Genomic DNA, 16005 nt, shown 5'->3' with positions numbered 1-16005 from the left:
TAGGACGCTTCGATATCGGCACTGAGGCCTGATTCACACTACACCGCCTGTTGATCTTCCGTCATCGGCGTGGTGCAGTGGCCTGCGGGCAAACACAAACATCGAGTCAACCTGACCTCATTGAAGTATAATGAGATGCCATCACCATCCTCGCCTCCCCCTGGGAAAACAAGCAGGGACAAGATGTGAGCATAAGACAGGAATAATGATGTGGTGGTGGCGGCGATCCACAAACCTAATCAACAACAGACCGGCAGAATCTCGTCTCAAGGCGGTCAATTCTGCGTGGTTTCCCGCACTTTACGGAGTACCGTACGGCAATTAATCATGGGAGAAGTGAATTCAAATCCACGCTCAGTCTAGATCCTCTTGGTTCTCTGGAGAGACCGGCAATGTTTATCCACATAGCCCATGCCACGCACAAAACCTCCGGAACAACAGGGGAAGAAGAGGAGAGGGTCCATGCTCAACCATCCCGCGGCCGCGGGAGAATTTTGATCGAGTAACCGAAATGTCAAATTCAGGTACCCCTCCGAGTTTTGATCGAGTAAGAGCATCTCCTTTGGCAGAAAAAAGTCGAAATTTTGTCTCGCCCCAGGGGACCCCCGATGGCGGATGCCGGAGGCGCCCGATACATCCGACCCATGGGTGAAGAACACACAGACCCGGACATTTCACAGCCTCCCTCCCCTCCCCCCCCCTCTTCGCGAGTGTCTGCCGCCTTGACGGGAGCAACAATGAAAGAGAGGTCGCAAAGACGAACAGAGAGAAAGAAAGAAACCCTTCCACGATGCGACACAAGCACCTCTTTAAGTCACGAGAGCAGCTGATAAGGAGGCTCATGATCAGCTTGCACCTTTCAGGCGAAGTGCAGAGCTTAACCGTTGAACGAGAGGCAATGAGAGGAAGACCCGGTGGATCTGTCACTGCTGTGGGCCCCGATTTCTGTTACTCGATCAATATTATGGCGATTGGCCTACTAGATAATCGGGCGAGGCGGAGAGGAACAATGCCTGCTTATCACGTCGGATACTTAAACAACCCCTTATCGGAGGGCCTGACTCGATCGTTTTCTCGCCCACTGCCTGCCTTATCAGAGGAAGGAATCCCTTGCCTACCGCCATTTCCGCCTTATCGGCCTATCAGCCCTTCTTCTCCTTATCTTCGTCCATTGTTCAGAGGTAGTCTGACTGTCTGTCTCGACCTTTTGTCTGCTCTGTCTCTTTGACTCCTCTCATCCCTTGTCCTCTCTCCATACTCGAGTCCTCCCAGTTCATAGCCACAAATGGAGCCCGTTCAAATACCGTCAATCACAGTGATTGTCTCCTCGCGCGCCGTCATTTCGGGGCGTTTGACGGCAGCCACTATCGTAATTTCCCGCACCAGTGGAAAGATCACGGCGGTTTTCGATTCCGTGATCCCTGCAACCGACTTTCCTGCCGATACCCCATACACGGACTATTCCCCTCATGTCCTAATGCCTGGCTTGGTTGACGCTCATGTCCACCTCAACGAGCCCGGCCGTACCGAATGGGAAGGCTTCTATACAGGCACGCAGGCCGCTGCCTTTGGTGGTGTCACCACGGTCATTGACATGCCCTTGAACGCCATCCCGCCGACCACCACAGTAGCCAATTTCAAAGAGAAGCTCCGTGCAGCCCATGGAAAGTGCTGGGTGGATGTTGGCTTCTATGGCGGCATCATCCCCGGCAACGCCGGCGAATTGAAGGCTCTGGTGAATGAAGGTGTTCGTGGCTTCAAAGGATTCCTTATCGATAGCGGGGTATGTGGCTATTTCCCTGCATCTTTAGTCTCTGATAGTGTATCTGCATACTAACCTTAAGTAGGTTGACGAGTTCCCCGCCGTCTCCTCGGATGACATCCGAAAGGCTATGGCTGAATTAGCTGATGAGCCCACAACCCTGATGTTCCATGCAGAAATGGCTGGAGAGACGGAGCCGGCACCGGAAGGCCCCGTTGAGGCGTACTCCACATTCCTCGCATCTCGTCCGTCGTCTTATGAGACTCGCGCTGTTGAAGAGATCCTTTCCTTGTCCCATCTAGCTCCTAAGCTCCCTCTGCATATTGTCCACCTCTCGGCAATGGAAGCAATTCCGTTGCTGCGCAAGGCTCGCGCGGAGGGTGTGCCCATTACCGCTGAGACATGCTTCCACTACCTATCCCTGGCTGCCGAGGAGATCCGAGACGGTGATACCCGTCACAAATGCTGCCCCCCTATCCGTTCGCAGTCCAACCAGGATCGCCTCTGGGAAGAGGTAGACCGTCACGCCGATGACGGTGTCATCAAGACCATCGTGTCGGATCACTCGCCTTGCACACCCGACTTGAAGCTTCTCCCAGCTGATGTGCCTGGGGGCTGCACTTCGGAAAGTCCCGCCACCAACGAAGGTAGTTTCTTCTCGGCCTGGGGTGGCATCTCATCTGTTGGCCTGGGTCTTCCTATCCTGTGGACCGAAATCAGTCGCCGCAAAGGCCTCGCCACCAGCACCGACGAAACCATGACCCAGCAAGCTCTCCAGGACATCGTGCGCCTCTGCTGCGCCAACACGGCCCGTCAGGTGGGGCTGCAGAACCAGAAAGGCGATCTTGTTCCCGGTCACGACGCAGACATCTGTGTCTTTGACGATACCACCGAATGGGTCGTCGAGCCCAGCACCATGCTCTTCCGTAACAAGTGCTCCCCTTACCAAGGCCGCACGCTACGCGGCATGGTCCGCGAGACCTGGCTGCGTGGCGAGAAGGTTTTCAACCGTGAAGCTGGGTTTGCCAGCAAAACCCCTACTGGAGGTCTCTTGCTCGACAAGCGTGTTTGATCTCTTGTCCTTGGAAACTTGAAACAGAGTCACATGTTCGAGTTTGTCCTGACCATACCTCAAACCAGCCCTTTCGAGTTGCTGTGCAACTCCAACCCCTTTAGCACGATACCCGCTATTGACGATACCACTTAATCACGACATAAACCTAGCCCAGCGAGCAAAGCATATCATCAGCATTCTTTCTCATAAGCATCTCAAGAGTACTAAGTCATTTAGACCATGAATACACGCACATATCTTTATGATGAACAGAAAGCGCATAAGCTATACCAGTGTGCCTCTCCCCTTGTAAAAACTTTTTCTGCGATAGAAATCAAGTTTTGTTTTTCGATTCAGATAGGGAAGGTATGGGGATGTCGAAGAAGGTTCCAGGTTGGAGTTTCATGTGGAACAAGAGGAAGAGCAGAGCCACTCCCCCACCCCTTGGTGGTAACCAAGCCTGTCAGGCATCCATCATCCCCTCGTCACCGCTCTATGGCGCCATCCCGCCTTGGCAGGTTACAGGGCCGGCCATCACCATCACTAGTTACTAACAGTACAGTCGTCTACTTCTCTGCAATGTTCCTAAATCTTTTTGTTTGCCTCATTGATTGAGACTTTTTATTCGTACACCCTGTAGATGCAGTACAACACTACTTCCCTAGCTGCATAGAGTTTAGTATAGCCTCGACTCGACAGTATCAGGTTGACGTCCCTGGTTTACTAGACCATGAATCTGACTTTGAACATTTGTTATCCTCTGAATAGGTTTTAGATGCCCTGTCTATATGTTGTACATTACCGAGGTGGTAAATATCTCGACTACGGCATATTGATATGTGTCTGTTGACTACTACAGCCCCCTCAAGTGAGATTCCACTATACAGAAGGACACGCTTTCCTGGGTTCCCTGTGTGATTCATGATTCCCATGATTCACCCTATCCCCCTACCTACCCTGACATTGGTTCTCCGCCACGTTACTGACTTCTTCTCATTCTCCATCTCCCTGTCTCTTCCTCATTCTCCTACACCATTCTCTCTCCAATCTCATATAGTCAATCAGACTCCAATATCACATCTCCCACCGCACCTCAGAGGGTCAACCTCAGAGGGCAAGGGAGATAAAAGCACCCTCACGCCCATCCTTAGAGACAATGAGACGACGAGAACCTCCCACGCAACGCCACAGTCATTTCCCCAAGCCATGACGAGTTCAGCACCCGCCCAAAACTTTCCAGAGTCTCAAAGAGCGCAACAAAGACATTCCGACCCTTCAAGAGCGCTTACGGCAGCGAGACGCAAGCCATCCAAGAGACATAAAAGTTTCATAACACATTGTGGTCGAGGAATCTGAGTGGTCATAGTACTGCAACCATTGAGAACACCGATAATCCCAGTGGTGTCGCCGACGCAACAACCACCAATGGGCAACCCGATGCTATCGACCAAACCGATGCCGCCAATTCGGGCGCAAGCGTCGCCAGCAATGCTACCTACCGACGGCGATGGGGATGCTTCGGGCGACAAAGACAACCTCGATGCCAACACGGATGGAGACGGTGATGATTGGTATTTCTCCCAACCCCCAGTGAGAAAGCCTATATCGACGAGTTTGTCTCAGCGCCTGTTGAATGAAGCCCCTGCTGAGAAATGCGGAAGCGGTTCTTCATGACTGAAAACAAATATCAAGTCGCAATCCTACTACGAGTTCTACTCAGCCGAAGGTCGGGCTGGAAGAAAAGCAATGCCGATTTGTTAGTTATCCGTACTCCTCTTGATGATAAACATAACACCCCTGGATTCATCGAGGAAAGTGGATGTAGGGGAAGCGTCGTGTCTAACTAGGACTACATTTCAGGTCTATACTGACGGATACGAAGATATTCATGTACTCTTTGTACATTAAGGAAGGTTATGGAGATGTTGGGGCGGAGTAGAGCGCAGAACCAATCAATGCGGGAGAAAAAGCAACCCATGTCCAGGTATCGATGGTAGACAGTGGGTTCATCGAGTCTCCATTGCAGTCTATTGCTTGAAGAATATTAGAATAAAATTCCATGATACTGTTCATTCGCTTTTTTTTTTTGCTACCTATATCAAACACAGAAACATAATGCATCAATCGGCCCGCAGAACGCAACAGGATGGAGATATGAGACATGCATAAATCACGGAGGAATCCTAATAGAACAACAAAGTCATAGTAATGGTAAATATAAAAAGCACGATGGAGAGAGGGTATCGACATCCACAACAACAATCACTAACATGACTTCTCAGTCCAGGCAGACTAACCGAAAGAAATCGCTGCCAAATTACACTCGCACAGTCACAGCGACTTCAGGGTGTGACAGAACAGCCTAGATAGCCTATCGCCTCAAAATCATGGTCGCCACCCAAAACACACGCCATTAAATCATTTCGTTTTCTTCATCTCTTCGACAACAACTACATCGCCACTACCGACGCTAGCGGACCCGTCCAAGGAAACCACTTCTTCCTCCCCGTCTTGGTCGTACTCCTCGCGAACTCGCTGGCGCCCGCGTTCCTGCATCGAGTCCCGAATGCGGCGGTTGACCTCGCCGAGGTCATCCTTGGACTTGATGCTGAGAGGTTTGAGGAAGGTCTCGTACAGATTGAACCCAGCGCTGCGGGACCGGCTGCGTCCGTTGCGGCTGGCGCTGCGATTGCGGCTCTCGGGTTCACTGGGGGGCATACTCTTGAGGCGGGACTGGTACGTATCGTCTCCGGGATGTTCGTGGTCGATCAGTTTCTCGGACTCGAAGTCCGGGAAGATTTCAGGGGCGAAGTTGTCGATTACGTCGACAACTTTAGCAGAGAGAGCTTGGCGCTCGGCGCGAAGTTTGGCGAGCGAGCTGGCGGAGCGAGGGTTGAGGGCGACGAGGAGAGGGGGCAGAGACTTGAGGACGTCAATGCCGATTTCGCCAATGCGGAGTCCGGCGAAGGAGACAGAGATCATGAGGCCGAAGAAGAAGATGGAAAAGAGCGCCAGCGGGATTGAGTCGGAAATGTAAGTCCGGGCGTTCATCCACCACGGGACGACAGAAGCGTAGAATCCATCGTGGCGGCAGTAGTGTAACCAGATGGTCACAATAACGGTGTACCAAGTGTAAAGCGCTGGAGCGAGACCCATGGCGACCAAGATCTTCCAGCTGCCGACGACGTCACGGCCCTCGAGTTTCACGACAGAGTTGGCAAGCGCAGCACGTTGCTTTTTCACGGAGACAACCTTGGCGGTGACGAAGACAGGCCAGAATAGAGCGACGGAGGGTAGAGTGCCAACGGCCAGGGTCAGAAGTTCGCCGACACGGTAGAGCAAGGTGCCCAGAACCAGCCACCAGGGGCGGTGCTTGACGTCGCCCCATTCAACTTGGTGATCGCGAATTCCCACAGCACGAAGTCGCCGGTTGTAATCAGAGATGGCTTTCTTAAGTTGAAGTACCTTAGGTTCGTCTTTGAACTGGGTGTAGCCTTTGAGGAGACGTCTGTTGAGCTCGATTACGACCGGAAGGGGCAGCTTCATTCTGAGCGGCTTGTACAGTCGACGAGTGGCCTGAATGACCATCAATGTCTCATGGTCAGGAGCTTGTTGTGTCACAGTGGTCAATGCCTCTGTGATCGTTTCCAAGAGAGAGCCCACCGCGTTCCGCTTGGAGTTTCCACCAGCCTTGAACGCTTCGATCTGATCCGGGTGCACCTGAACAGGGTTTCCGAATTCCACCACGGCACGAGAGCGGAATTTGTTCGGATGGAAGTAGTTCATACCACACGGGATGATGGACAGCCCGCAGTTGGGATCCAGCGCCAGTGTGCCCAAAGCGATGATAGCCACACCAGCCTTCAACGGGAGAAGGCTGGGGCGATCGTGACTACCACCTTCGGGGAAGATACCAATGCAGCCACCAGCAATCAGTTCGCGGTACACCGCATCGAACATTTTGCTCTGATTGATGTGGGGAGCGATCTTGAAGTTGGTTCCCTTACGCAAAGCGTCATAGAGAGGGTGGTCCTTCTCGAACGTCTTGAACGGCTTGCGCAGTCGAATCGTGTTCGCATCTATAATCTCCTCGATTGCCTGTTGCTCGGGACTCGACTTGCCTACGCGGGGGAGAATAATGGTCCCGCCCACCATGAACTGATCACTCGTAAAGTCGCAACCGCGTCCCTTGAGCAAGGTGGGGTCGTTCTCTGGGTCCGGGAGGTAGATTTCACCCTTTGCGGGCTTGACATGATCCATCGACCGCACAACGGGCAGCGCGCCCATACATCCAGCCATAGTTCCGATATAAGGTTCGCGCATAGACTTGTCGGCGATCAGGAACGAGATGCGACGGTCAGCATAGTGCTTCATGATGCGCATCAGTAGGATCGAGTCCACGAATTGATTAGCATGGGGGGCGGCAACAATGATGACGGGGCCCCGCTTGGGGATCCGCCATGCACCGCGAGAGTAGACCTCGCGGAAGAAAATGTCCAGACAGAGGGTGAAAATCCACACCCCAAGGTCATATAGCCACGGGATCATGTATCTCCGAGCCATGGCTGCGTCTTGGGTTACTCGAACTTGTTGAGACCGAATAGAGAGAAGAGTAGAGAAAAAGCAAATATCATCAATATTGCCGCGGGGTGTGCCTCGTTTCTGTATCCCTCAACTCATGACCGCGGGGTTGAGACGCTTTATCGGCCGGTCAGTGTGACGGAGGGTGACGTTGCGGCGGGTTTTCTTTTTGGGGACAGCCAGCGCGTGGGCGCGTTGATAGCAAGCAGACTGGGCGGATGAGGCGATAGTCAGACAGCTTTTCCCACTGGGCGTCGACACTATGCCGCCTGCAGCTACTGAAACAGTCGTTGGTTGGGAATGCAGCTGGAGATGCAGCGGCAGAAGGAAAGTTTTTACGAAATAAATCAAGAACTGAGCGCAGAATGATGCGAATCGAACGATCTCCGGAGGAATTCGGCTGTTGAAGCTAGCGTTGATTAGGTAAGTTACTCCGTCGATCTGGACCCCTCTCCGACCGACACAAAAACGGTTGGGACCCAACACTTGGGACAAAGAGTTGAGAAGTTAAAGATAAATTGTAACATGTACTGCTAGTACACCCGTAGATATGCTTTGGTGCCAATCAGGGTCCTCAGTGGGTGAAACCTGGACGCGTGTTGGCTCTTCGGGGGAGGCGCGCGGGGCTGCATGATGTACAGTACAGTCACGTGATATGACACCGTTACGGAGGACCGGACTCGGAAGGCGCTAGCGCCGATCCCGGCGGATTCCCCGACTTCGAGGACGAGGACGAGGACGAGGACGGTTCCAGTGCTTGGCAATTCTCGCTTCAATACGAGGTGGAAATACGCTCATGACTTGACTCGACTCCTAGATATAGTACATACACAAGTTTTTCGGACCAGGGCTCATCTAAACCTTCTCGGCCTCAGCCAATAATTCTTCAATCTTGAAATTCTGCACGTCACCCCGAGTGAACATGCGTAGCAATTCTCCCTTCCGCCCACTAGCTTGTCCACCAAAGTCATAGAATCGCTGCACGCAGCTGACCAGCCAGCTGGCATCCGTGATAGACACACCAGAGTCCGGCATCACCTGACCATGCATAAGGACCAGTCCCTTGTCGTCCGCGAGATCAAGATGGTGGGTAATGGTGGTATGCGGCTGGGCAAAGGAGCCATGCAACTTGTAGGCGGCAAGATGCGTGAAGATGATTGTGGAAGTATGGGAGTTGGCGAGTGAAGCGTGGGTGGCAGATGGAGACGGGGCTGATGCCGGGGGGTGGAAGGCCCACTGGAGGAAATGGATGTCTGCACCACCCTTGGCATTCTCGCTGTTCTCGCCCTCCGCGGCCTCGGCCTGTGTCGCATCACGGGGCAGAGGTAGGATGAATTGAGGATTTTGGCGCGCGGCAGACACAATGCGCTGGTATGTCTCCACAGGGATACAAGCACAGATGGAGTGGGAGTTGTTGGCGTGCCGGAGACGCCAGAGGGTTTCGATTTCCTTGGGTGGCAGGCTGCGAATCTTCTCGACGTCGAGGAAAGAATCAAGACCTTTAATTCCACCCGATTTCGCGGAGGCCGTAGCCTTTATCGCAGCCTGAGCTTGAGGGGAGGGAGGTGGTGTTGGAGGGGGAGGAGGCCCGGTGGCGGAGGGAGACGGGGTCGATGGTTCGGGGGTGATTGAGGTGGATGCTTTACGGCGAAAGTCTTGGATCTTTTCCTTGTAGGCATCCTTCAGCGACTCGATGTTCTCATGACCCTCCCTAATCATATCAATATGAGTATCGTGATCGCGAGGTTGTGAGGATTGCCATTGACTCACTGTTGGGCTTTCTGGTCAAGCTTGGCTTTGTACCTGTCCAGCACCTGCTTGGGGTCATGGTGTGTCGCGAGAAAGCGGACATCGTGTACTTGAGCCCACCTCCTTTGCTGGTAGCGGAGGAAAGAGGTTCTGCTCCGAGATAGCGACTGAAAAGCTGATGCGCGAAAGGAGGACATTTTCAGAATTGTAGCTCTACCGCGGAGTTGGCGAGTTCAGGTTCGAAAAAGTGCCAGAGCCGAGGATTCAGTTTGCGATGCTTATATAAGCACAGCATACTTCAGTTAATATCTTAAGGTCCTCTTTTCTTCTGTTATTCGAAGTATTAACTGCAGTATACGAATAATCATCATGAACTTCTCGAAATTAGATGTGGGTGTATATCAAGGTAATTATTTAGTTACAGGACTGGTGAATTGGCTCAGACGTGTGGCTTATCGTCCCCAGATTGATGTGGGTGGCCAAAGCTATTTATCGAGGAGAAACCTCAGGACAGCACGCATGCGGTACTTCGTCTCAACTCCCATACTCTCGATTGTCATTCATGTGCCATCTAGGTTCAAACATCTGACTCTACTGACAGAGCACTCGTATACAGCATGCCCTGCTGCTTCAGATGAGCCATATCGCCACCACTCCGGACCCCTCCCACTTGGTTGGAGTAAGATCTAAACAATGTGTATAAATCCTCCAATATGGAATATGCTCAAGCAAATTAAAACCTTCTTCAATGCTTGGTCTTATTGGCGGTATGGTTGAGCGCACCCCGCTCAGACGCTTATCAGTCAGCTTATGCTTTTTCCTATGCTATCTCACTCTAGTCCTCTGGGTTAATCTATATGTGCAGGGGTAGGCACTAATTACCAGGAGGTAGCGCCCCCTCCCCCCAACATACCTCATCCTTCAGCTCCTTTTAATCTTTCCCCAACGTTTCCTGCTTCATCTCAGTCGATTGGTATTCAGTTCTTGACAGAATTGAGCCCGACGCTATCACTTGGCTAAATTCCAATGGCAGACGCGTCCGATACGATAGTGACTCATGATGAGCGTGCGCCTTTATTGGAGGCGAACAGAGTTCGACCGACGTCCGCATCGAGGTCCCGAAAATTGACCGTGATGATTGCAGCGTCCATACTCATTCTAGCCGTGGATTTTGGATTCTATCTGACTGCCGCCCCTCAAACTAAGATATTTGAGGATATTGTCTGCCAGAACTATCTGACTACTCTAGGGAACCCAGCAGACACAGTTCCGACAGAAGGAATTTGTAAGTCTGAGCCGGTGCAGAGTGAGTTGGCTCTCGTAAATGGATGGAAAGAGACATCCGATGTTTTACCAGGTATGATGACCAGCTGAATCACGTTATGCCGATACTACAATAGGCTGATGGCACTACATCTTAGGCATTCTTCTGTCTGTTCCGTATGGTGTGTTGGCGGACCGCTGGGGGCGCAAACCAGTTCTCCTTCTTGGTCTCTTGGGGACCCTCCTCGGGGAGCTCTGGGTCCGCATCGTGTGTAAGTGGGGATCCGGTTCCTGCCTACATGAACTGTATTACGGCTAAGACAATGATAATAAGGCCTGTATTCCACTGTCTTACCACTGCGGCTGGTCTGGCTGTCTGGAATGTGGAGGCTCATTGGCGGCGGGGACATCACCCTTTCATCCATTGCTCTGGTCATGGTAGCGGACCTGTTCTCCGAGGAAGAGATGTATGTGATAGCCCTTCTATGCTGGCGCATTCTCTAATTCGCCCTCAGAGCTACAGCCTTGTTCCGCTTGACCAGCACTGTGATTGTGTCTGAAGTCCTAGCCACCCCAGTCAGTGCATATCTAATGGCTAGTGATCCATGGCTGCCATTCATGCTCGGACTTGGGGTATCTACTCTCGGGTCATTGGCTGCGTTTCTCATGCCGGAAACACTGAACGATGCCAAATCTAAAATTGATCTGACGACTGTGACCAGTGAAGACGAGACACAGTCGTCTCTGAATGGAAAGACCTCAGTGAAGCAGTATATCAAGGGCAGATTCCAGGACCTCCAGGATTCTGCCAGGTTAATAATAGGCAGCCCAGCCATCGCCATCTGTCTCTTTGCGCTGTTTGTCACGTCCATCAGCAAGCAATCGACGAGCCTTTTGCTGCTATATACGTCGAAACGTTTCAGTTGGAGTATTGCCGATGTAAGTGACATCATGGCCGTCACCTTTCTCTCCAACAAGCTTCGATGATCTCACAATTCTTGCAGGCTAGCCTCCTCATTTCCTTGCGCGGTATCATCATACTAGCAAACTATCTACTCATTATGCCAGGCTTGTCTTTCCTACTGATCCGGTACTTCGAACTTTCAGCAAAGCTGAAAGACCTACTCTTGGCTCGAGGAAGTAGCTTCGTCTCCGCTCTTGGCTTCTTCGTCATCGCCACGGCCGCATCGCGGGCCATAGTAATTCTGGGCATTGTGCTGTTCTCTCTGGGCGCTGCCTTCGCAGTGTCATGCCGCAGCTTTGTGACCTCACTGGTCCCGCCGGACCGCGTGGGAACCCTCTATTCGTCAGCTGCAGCTATCACGTCATCTGGGATGGTGATTGCCAGTCCACTTCTGGCGTACGCGTTTCGTTTGGGCCTGCGGCTAGGGCCCGCATGGTTCGGGCTGCCATTCCTTTTGGCGGGAGGAATGTATCTTCTGGCTTCCGTCTCCCTGCTTCACTTGAGGGTACCTGACAGGGTTCATGCAGATGAAGCATAGGCCGCGCTCAACAGCGTGGCCTTGCCGACGCAGGAGTAGGAAATTTACAATGCGAAGAACCTGGCCAAGAAATGGCCTAATGATCTAAGAATATACTGCAACTAGGAACGTAGTAGTTGGCGAGGATTTGAGTCCAGGGATAGATAGGTGTGCAGGTACGGGGACAAAGCCGCATCCTTTGGTCTCCAGAAGCTCATTTTATGGCCCGGGGGGGGCTGAGAGACCGATCAGTCGATCAATTGCTACTGAGTAGATGAAGTCTCTCTATCGACACATGTGGACTGCAGGACCAATACATGTTCCACAGGATATATGCCTGCAACCAGAAGTCTGAAAAAGCACACTAATTCATCTCTCGCCAAAAGAAGATTAGCGGCAGGAGCCTCTTTTGTAGACCTCTCTCTTCTGTCACGGCGTATAGTCCAACTACTAAGAGCATTCCTTTCCTGCAGCCCGGTAGGCCGTGCGTTGAAAGCACAGATACCCTTGTGCACGATCTGCATTATCTCCGCATTGCACCTTCAGCACCAAGCTCAGGCCAATTCACATGAATAGCTGAGAATGATACAGACGATGTAGAGCCTCGCATTTACTTTCCTTCAAGTGAAGCGCGTGTCTCATCTTTATTGTCGAAAGTTATACCCGACGCGCAGAGTCATCCACCCCTGTGTGCCTTTTTCTCATTTCCTCACTACTCGCTATGACATTCGACAAGCTCCTGGCGCAGGCAGTGCCAGATGGCGGGAGTCCCGCATCTTTCAAGAATCGAAGCATTGGTTCATAGGGCTGCACTAGAATGTTCGGTGCAGCAGGACCGACCCGCATGGACTCAGGACTTCTGCAGCGAGCAATCCATTGGCCGGCACACATGGATCTGTGCATCTGATTGGGGGTCTGTGACCGTCTCTGCAGGATCGAGAGCGGTGCGATATTCAAGGTGTACCTCCTTCCAATGACCCCAATTCCAGATTATCGTGGATACTGGGGGCACCTTGAAGCTGTGCTATCCGGTCCCAAACTCACGAACTTGTGATCTTACTATAATATAACAATTTCTCTATCTCTGTACGATTGATCTGAACAAATCCATGATAGTTCGCTCGGGTGTTGTTTCGGGATATTAACCGAGAGTTGAATCGACATTAGCTGGAGCGGAGTGGGAGTATAAACTGGTCGACCCGAACGGGTAATTCTCCGAGCGGGGACGAGGGACTTCCGGTGGAGGATTAACCCGAAGGTGTACGGAGTACGTACTCTTTACAACTTCCCCCCTTATCCTCCCCCACGTTTTCGCTTCTCATGTGGGCGGAGGAAAGTGGAGGCTATTTTGACTGTTCTCGGTCCCAGACTGGAGGACCCCAATTTCTCCGGCGCTTGCCCCAATAGAGTATGGTGTTGTGGCTGTCGTCTCCACCAATCGATGGTCCAACTGAAGGGGAAAGAAGCCGGAGGAATCTTTTTCTACTTGAGTACCTAAGTTCAATCTTGTTCAGCTGTCGGGATCGCCAAGTGACATCATGTCAAAGTGCAGCAGTCCAGCAGATGTGTGTGAGTGCATGCTGCATTGCATTGCACTCACCCGTGACGGCTCATGGTCCTACGAGATGCAGCTGTAGATGCGAGTTGTTGATGACACTGCATCACACGAAGACTGCCTATCGGAGATGAGGGTACCTGCTTTGTCTGGACCGGACTAGAGTAGTCCTGTCGACAATTCCCTCGACAATTCCTGTATCCAGAAATGGTTGAACGGATGAACCTGAGGCCATCCCACGCGCTTGGCCCCACCGAGGGGTAACTTACTGATTGACTATTGAGAGTCTGAGACCGACTGGCGGGGTAAAAATACTACTTTCTTTCTAGATGTCGTGACGGCTCGCTCCCCCTCCTCTTCCCTCCTCTTTCCCCCCCCCCCCACTCGAGCTCCTCTCGTATTTCTTTCGCAACCTCCTCCTCTTCTTCCTTTTTTTTCTCCTCTCTTATTCTTCCTCAATTCCCCTGAAACCATTCTCCTTTCCCTGTTCCTTCTCTCCACGTCCATCGATCATATTCTCCTCATTTACAATGTCTCTCGGAAAGAAGGTCACTCTCAGCTCCGGCCACGAGATCCCGTAAGTTCCTCGCCTACTCATCATTTATCATCAAAGATACATTTACTCACCTCTTCCAGCCAGCTGGGATTTGGCACCTGGCAGTCCGCCCCCGGTCAGGTCGGTGAGGCCGTCTACCACGCCCTCAAGGCCGGTTACCGTCACTTGGTAGGTTTTCAAAGCACCATTTGCATGGAACCAAAAAGCTAACACGATCTAGGACTTGGCCACCATGTAAGCCATTCAACACAACCAAATCACTCATCCATACTGACAATCCCCAGCTACCAGAACCAGCGCGAGGTTGCCCAGGGTATCAAGCGCGCCTTCCAGGACATCCCCGGCCTCAAGCGTGAGGACATCTTCATTGTGCGCATAACCATCTCCTGACATCGGTGTATATGTTCTAACTCGTACCAGACCTCCAAGCTCTGGAACAGGTCAGTCTGAGCAACTCGTCACGCTCGATCCCGACTAACCCCCCATAGCCAGCACCACCCCGACGATGTCGAGAAGGCCCTGGACGAGTGTCTTGCTGAGCTCGAGCTCGACTACCTCGATGTAGGATACCGATACTCCTTGCGGCTCTGCAATCGCTAATAGCCCCAGCTCTACCTGGTCCACTGGCCCGTCTCCTTCTCCCGCGGCAACGACTACTTCCCTCTGGTTGAGAACAGCAGCGTCGAGGGCGGTGACGTTGCCATCAGCGACGAGATCTCCATTGTCGACACCTGGAGAGCCGTGACCAAGCTCCCCAAGAGCAAGGCCCGCACCGTTGGTGTTTCCAACCACATGGTCGAGCACGTAAGGATTGGTCCTGCCCTCCAACAATGAGTGAACAAGATTGTTAATCTCTGCAACAGCTCGAGGCCATCATCAACGCCACCGGTGTTGTCCCCGCCGTCAACCAGATCGAGCGCCACCCCGTCCTGCAGAGCACCGAGCTGATTGAGTACGCCAAGAAGAAGAACATCCACATCACCGCCTACTCCGTACGTTGGCTTCGGTTCTCCCATACCTCGGCTAGTTCCCCCAAGCTAATCATAAATGAAATCCCATCAGGCCTTCGGTAACAACGGCTTCGGCGTTCCCCTCCTCGTCACCCGCCCCGAAGTCAAGGAAGTCGCCGAGTCCGCCTCGCAGCGCCTCGGCAAGACCGTCACCCCCGCCCAGGTCATCCTCGCCTGGTCCCAGGTCGGCGGCCACAGTGTCATCCCCAAGTCGGTCACTCCCTCGCGCATTGCCGAGAACTTCCAGGAGGTGGAGCTCACCCCTGAGGAGGTCGAGAAGGTCTCCGCCCTGGGCAAGGACCGCAGACGCTACAACACCCCTTACATCGCCAACGTGCCCCGCTGGGATATCAACATCTTCGGTGAGGAGGAGGAGAAGCCTGCTTCCCACAAGGTTGTGGTTTAAATGTGCTGGTCACTTATTTCTGATGAATGGTTGAGAGGGGAGCGAATATAAAAGAACCAGAACCCGTCCAATATGATGTGATATGTGTATAAATGAATTGAGGTGGATAGATTGAATAGAATTTCCCTTCCACTATTACCTTGTCGCTTTCTTTCTAAGTATAGGCTTGAAATCAAGTTGAAAAGTAGTAAGACTCTGGAGTAGAACGAAAGCTTGAGGCATCTCCTACTACGGCTGTTGACGTGGGCTTGGACCGGTGGGAACAAACACCAAACCAAGAAAGAAAAACAAAAAACAAAAAGAATCGAAGCACACCCCTGGCGGTTCAGTACCTACTGGAGATATAAACAAGAGAGACAGCTGACACCATTGAGTGGTGGGTTAAGGCATCCATCTGTACATTGTTTCTATTTGACATGAATTCCTTACCCGAGCGGAATCCTCCTCCTCGAGGATGAGATCGCCCCGCGCCCCCCCGGGACCTTCAACTCTACTTCCAAGTTGCCTTCTTTACGTCTAGAAGATGCCCTTCCCCCCCGCGCCTTCTCTAAGTCACCCACCTACCACACAAAACACTCTCACCCACAA

The 16005-nt window shown here is 52.3% G+C and overlaps 7 protein-coding genes across 7 annotated transcripts; 4 read left to right on the top strand and 3 right to left on the bottom strand.

Annotated features, from left to right (window-relative positions):
• Positions 1-361: 361 nt before the first annotated feature.
• Positions 362-1159, bottom strand: BO72DRAFT_247865 (uncharacterized protein). The gene has a single exon (XM_040939995.1). The coding sequence runs from the start codon at positions 841-843 to the stop codon at positions 397-399; it is 447 nt and encodes a 148-aa protein (XP_040797292.1). The 5' UTR covers positions 844-1159; the 3' UTR covers positions 362-396.
• Positions 1160-1285: 126 nt separating this feature from the next.
• Positions 1286-3094, top strand: BO72DRAFT_437947 (allantoinase alX; the record flags this gene model as incomplete). The annotated part of the gene is made up of 2 exons (XM_040943368.1): positions 1286-1783; positions 1848-3094. 2 exons carry the CDS (start codon positions 1286-1288, stop codon positions 2832-2834), a joined length of 1485 nt encoding a protein of 494 aa, XP_040797291.1. The 3' UTR covers positions 2835-3094.
• Positions 2946-3619, top strand: BO72DRAFT_247892 (uncharacterized protein). The gene is made up of 2 exons (XM_040939996.1): positions 2946-3514; positions 3585-3619. Exon 1 carries the CDS (start codon positions 3057-3059, stop codon positions 3429-3431), a length of 375 nt encoding a protein of 124 aa, XP_040797290.1. The 5' UTR covers positions 2946-3056; the 3' UTR covers positions 3432-3514; positions 3585-3619.
• A 1615-nt stretch (positions 3620-5234) lies between these two features.
• BO72DRAFT_387488 (glycerol-3-phosphate acyltransferase Sct1) lies at positions 5235-7379 on the bottom strand (the record flags this gene model as incomplete). Its single annotated transcript, XM_040941676.1, has 1 exon — positions 5235-7379. The coding sequence occupies one exon, from the start codon at positions 7377-7379 to the stop codon at positions 5235-5237; it is 2145 nt and encodes a 714-aa protein (XP_040797289.1).
• Positions 7380-8181: 802 nt separating this feature from the next.
• Positions 8182-9789, bottom strand: BO72DRAFT_480401 (ATP11 family protein; the record flags this gene model as incomplete). Its single annotated transcript, XM_040947630.1, has 3 exons — positions 8182-9108; positions 9168-9321; positions 9768-9789. 3 exons carry the CDS (start codon positions 9787-9789, stop codon positions 8253-8255), a joined length of 1032 nt encoding a protein of 343 aa, XP_040797288.1. The 3' UTR covers positions 8182-8252.
• Positions 9790-10059: 270 nt separating this feature from the next.
• BO72DRAFT_451950 (putative MFS multidrug transporter) lies at positions 10060-12250 on the top strand. Its single transcript, XM_040945615.1, has 5 exons — positions 10060-10503; positions 10568-10681; positions 10744-10876; positions 10925-11348; positions 11414-12250. The coding sequence occupies exons 1-5, from the start codon at positions 10173-10175 to the stop codon at positions 11909-11911; spliced, it is 1500 nt and encodes a 499-aa protein (XP_040797287.1). The 5' UTR covers positions 10060-10172; the 3' UTR covers positions 11912-12250.
• A 1725-nt stretch (positions 12251-13975) lies between these two features.
• akr1 (putative aldehyde reductase (AKR1)) lies at positions 13976-15417 on the top strand (the record flags this gene model as incomplete). Its single annotated transcript, XM_040946556.1, has 9 exons — positions 13976-14022; positions 14082-14169; positions 14222-14235; positions 14286-14370; positions 14422-14441; positions 14490-14562; positions 14605-14805; positions 14865-14993; positions 15064-15417. The coding sequence occupies 9 exons, from the start codon at positions 13976-13978 to the stop codon at positions 15415-15417; spliced, it is 1011 nt and encodes a 336-aa protein (XP_040797286.1).
• Positions 15418-16005: the final 588 nt, after the last annotated feature.

Source organism: Aspergillus fijiensis (genome assembly GCF_003184825.1).
Source record: "Aspergillus fijiensis CBS 313.89 unplaced genomic scaffold BO72scaffold_62, whole genome shotgun sequence".
NCBI lineage: Eukaryota > Fungi > Ascomycota > Eurotiomycetes > Eurotiales > Aspergillaceae > Aspergillus > Aspergillus fijiensis.
This window is presented reverse-complemented; position numbering and strand designations above follow the sequence as displayed.

Bases quoted from the DNA above. Each gene is read 5' to 3' on its own strand.
- BO72DRAFT_247865 (XM_040939995.1), bottom strand. From the start codon at position 843: ATGAGCCTCCTTATCAGCTGCTCTCGTGACTTAAAGAGGTGCTTGTGT.
- BO72DRAFT_247892 (XM_040939996.1), top strand. From the start codon at position 3,057: ATGAATACACGCACATATCTTTATGATGAACAGAAAGCGCATAAGCTA.
- BO72DRAFT_451950 (XM_040945615.1), top strand. From the start codon at position 10,173: ATGGCAGACGCGTCCGATACGATAGTGACTCATGATGAGCGTGCGCCT. The intron at 10,682-10,743 runs GTAAGTGGGGAT...AATGATAATAAG, and splicing joins GCTCTGGGTCCGCATCGTGT to GCCTGTATTCCACTGTCTTA. The intron at 11,349-11,413 runs GTAAGTGACATC...CAATTCTTGCAG, and splicing joins TCAGTTGGAGTATTGCCGAT to GCTAGCCTCCTCATTTCCTT.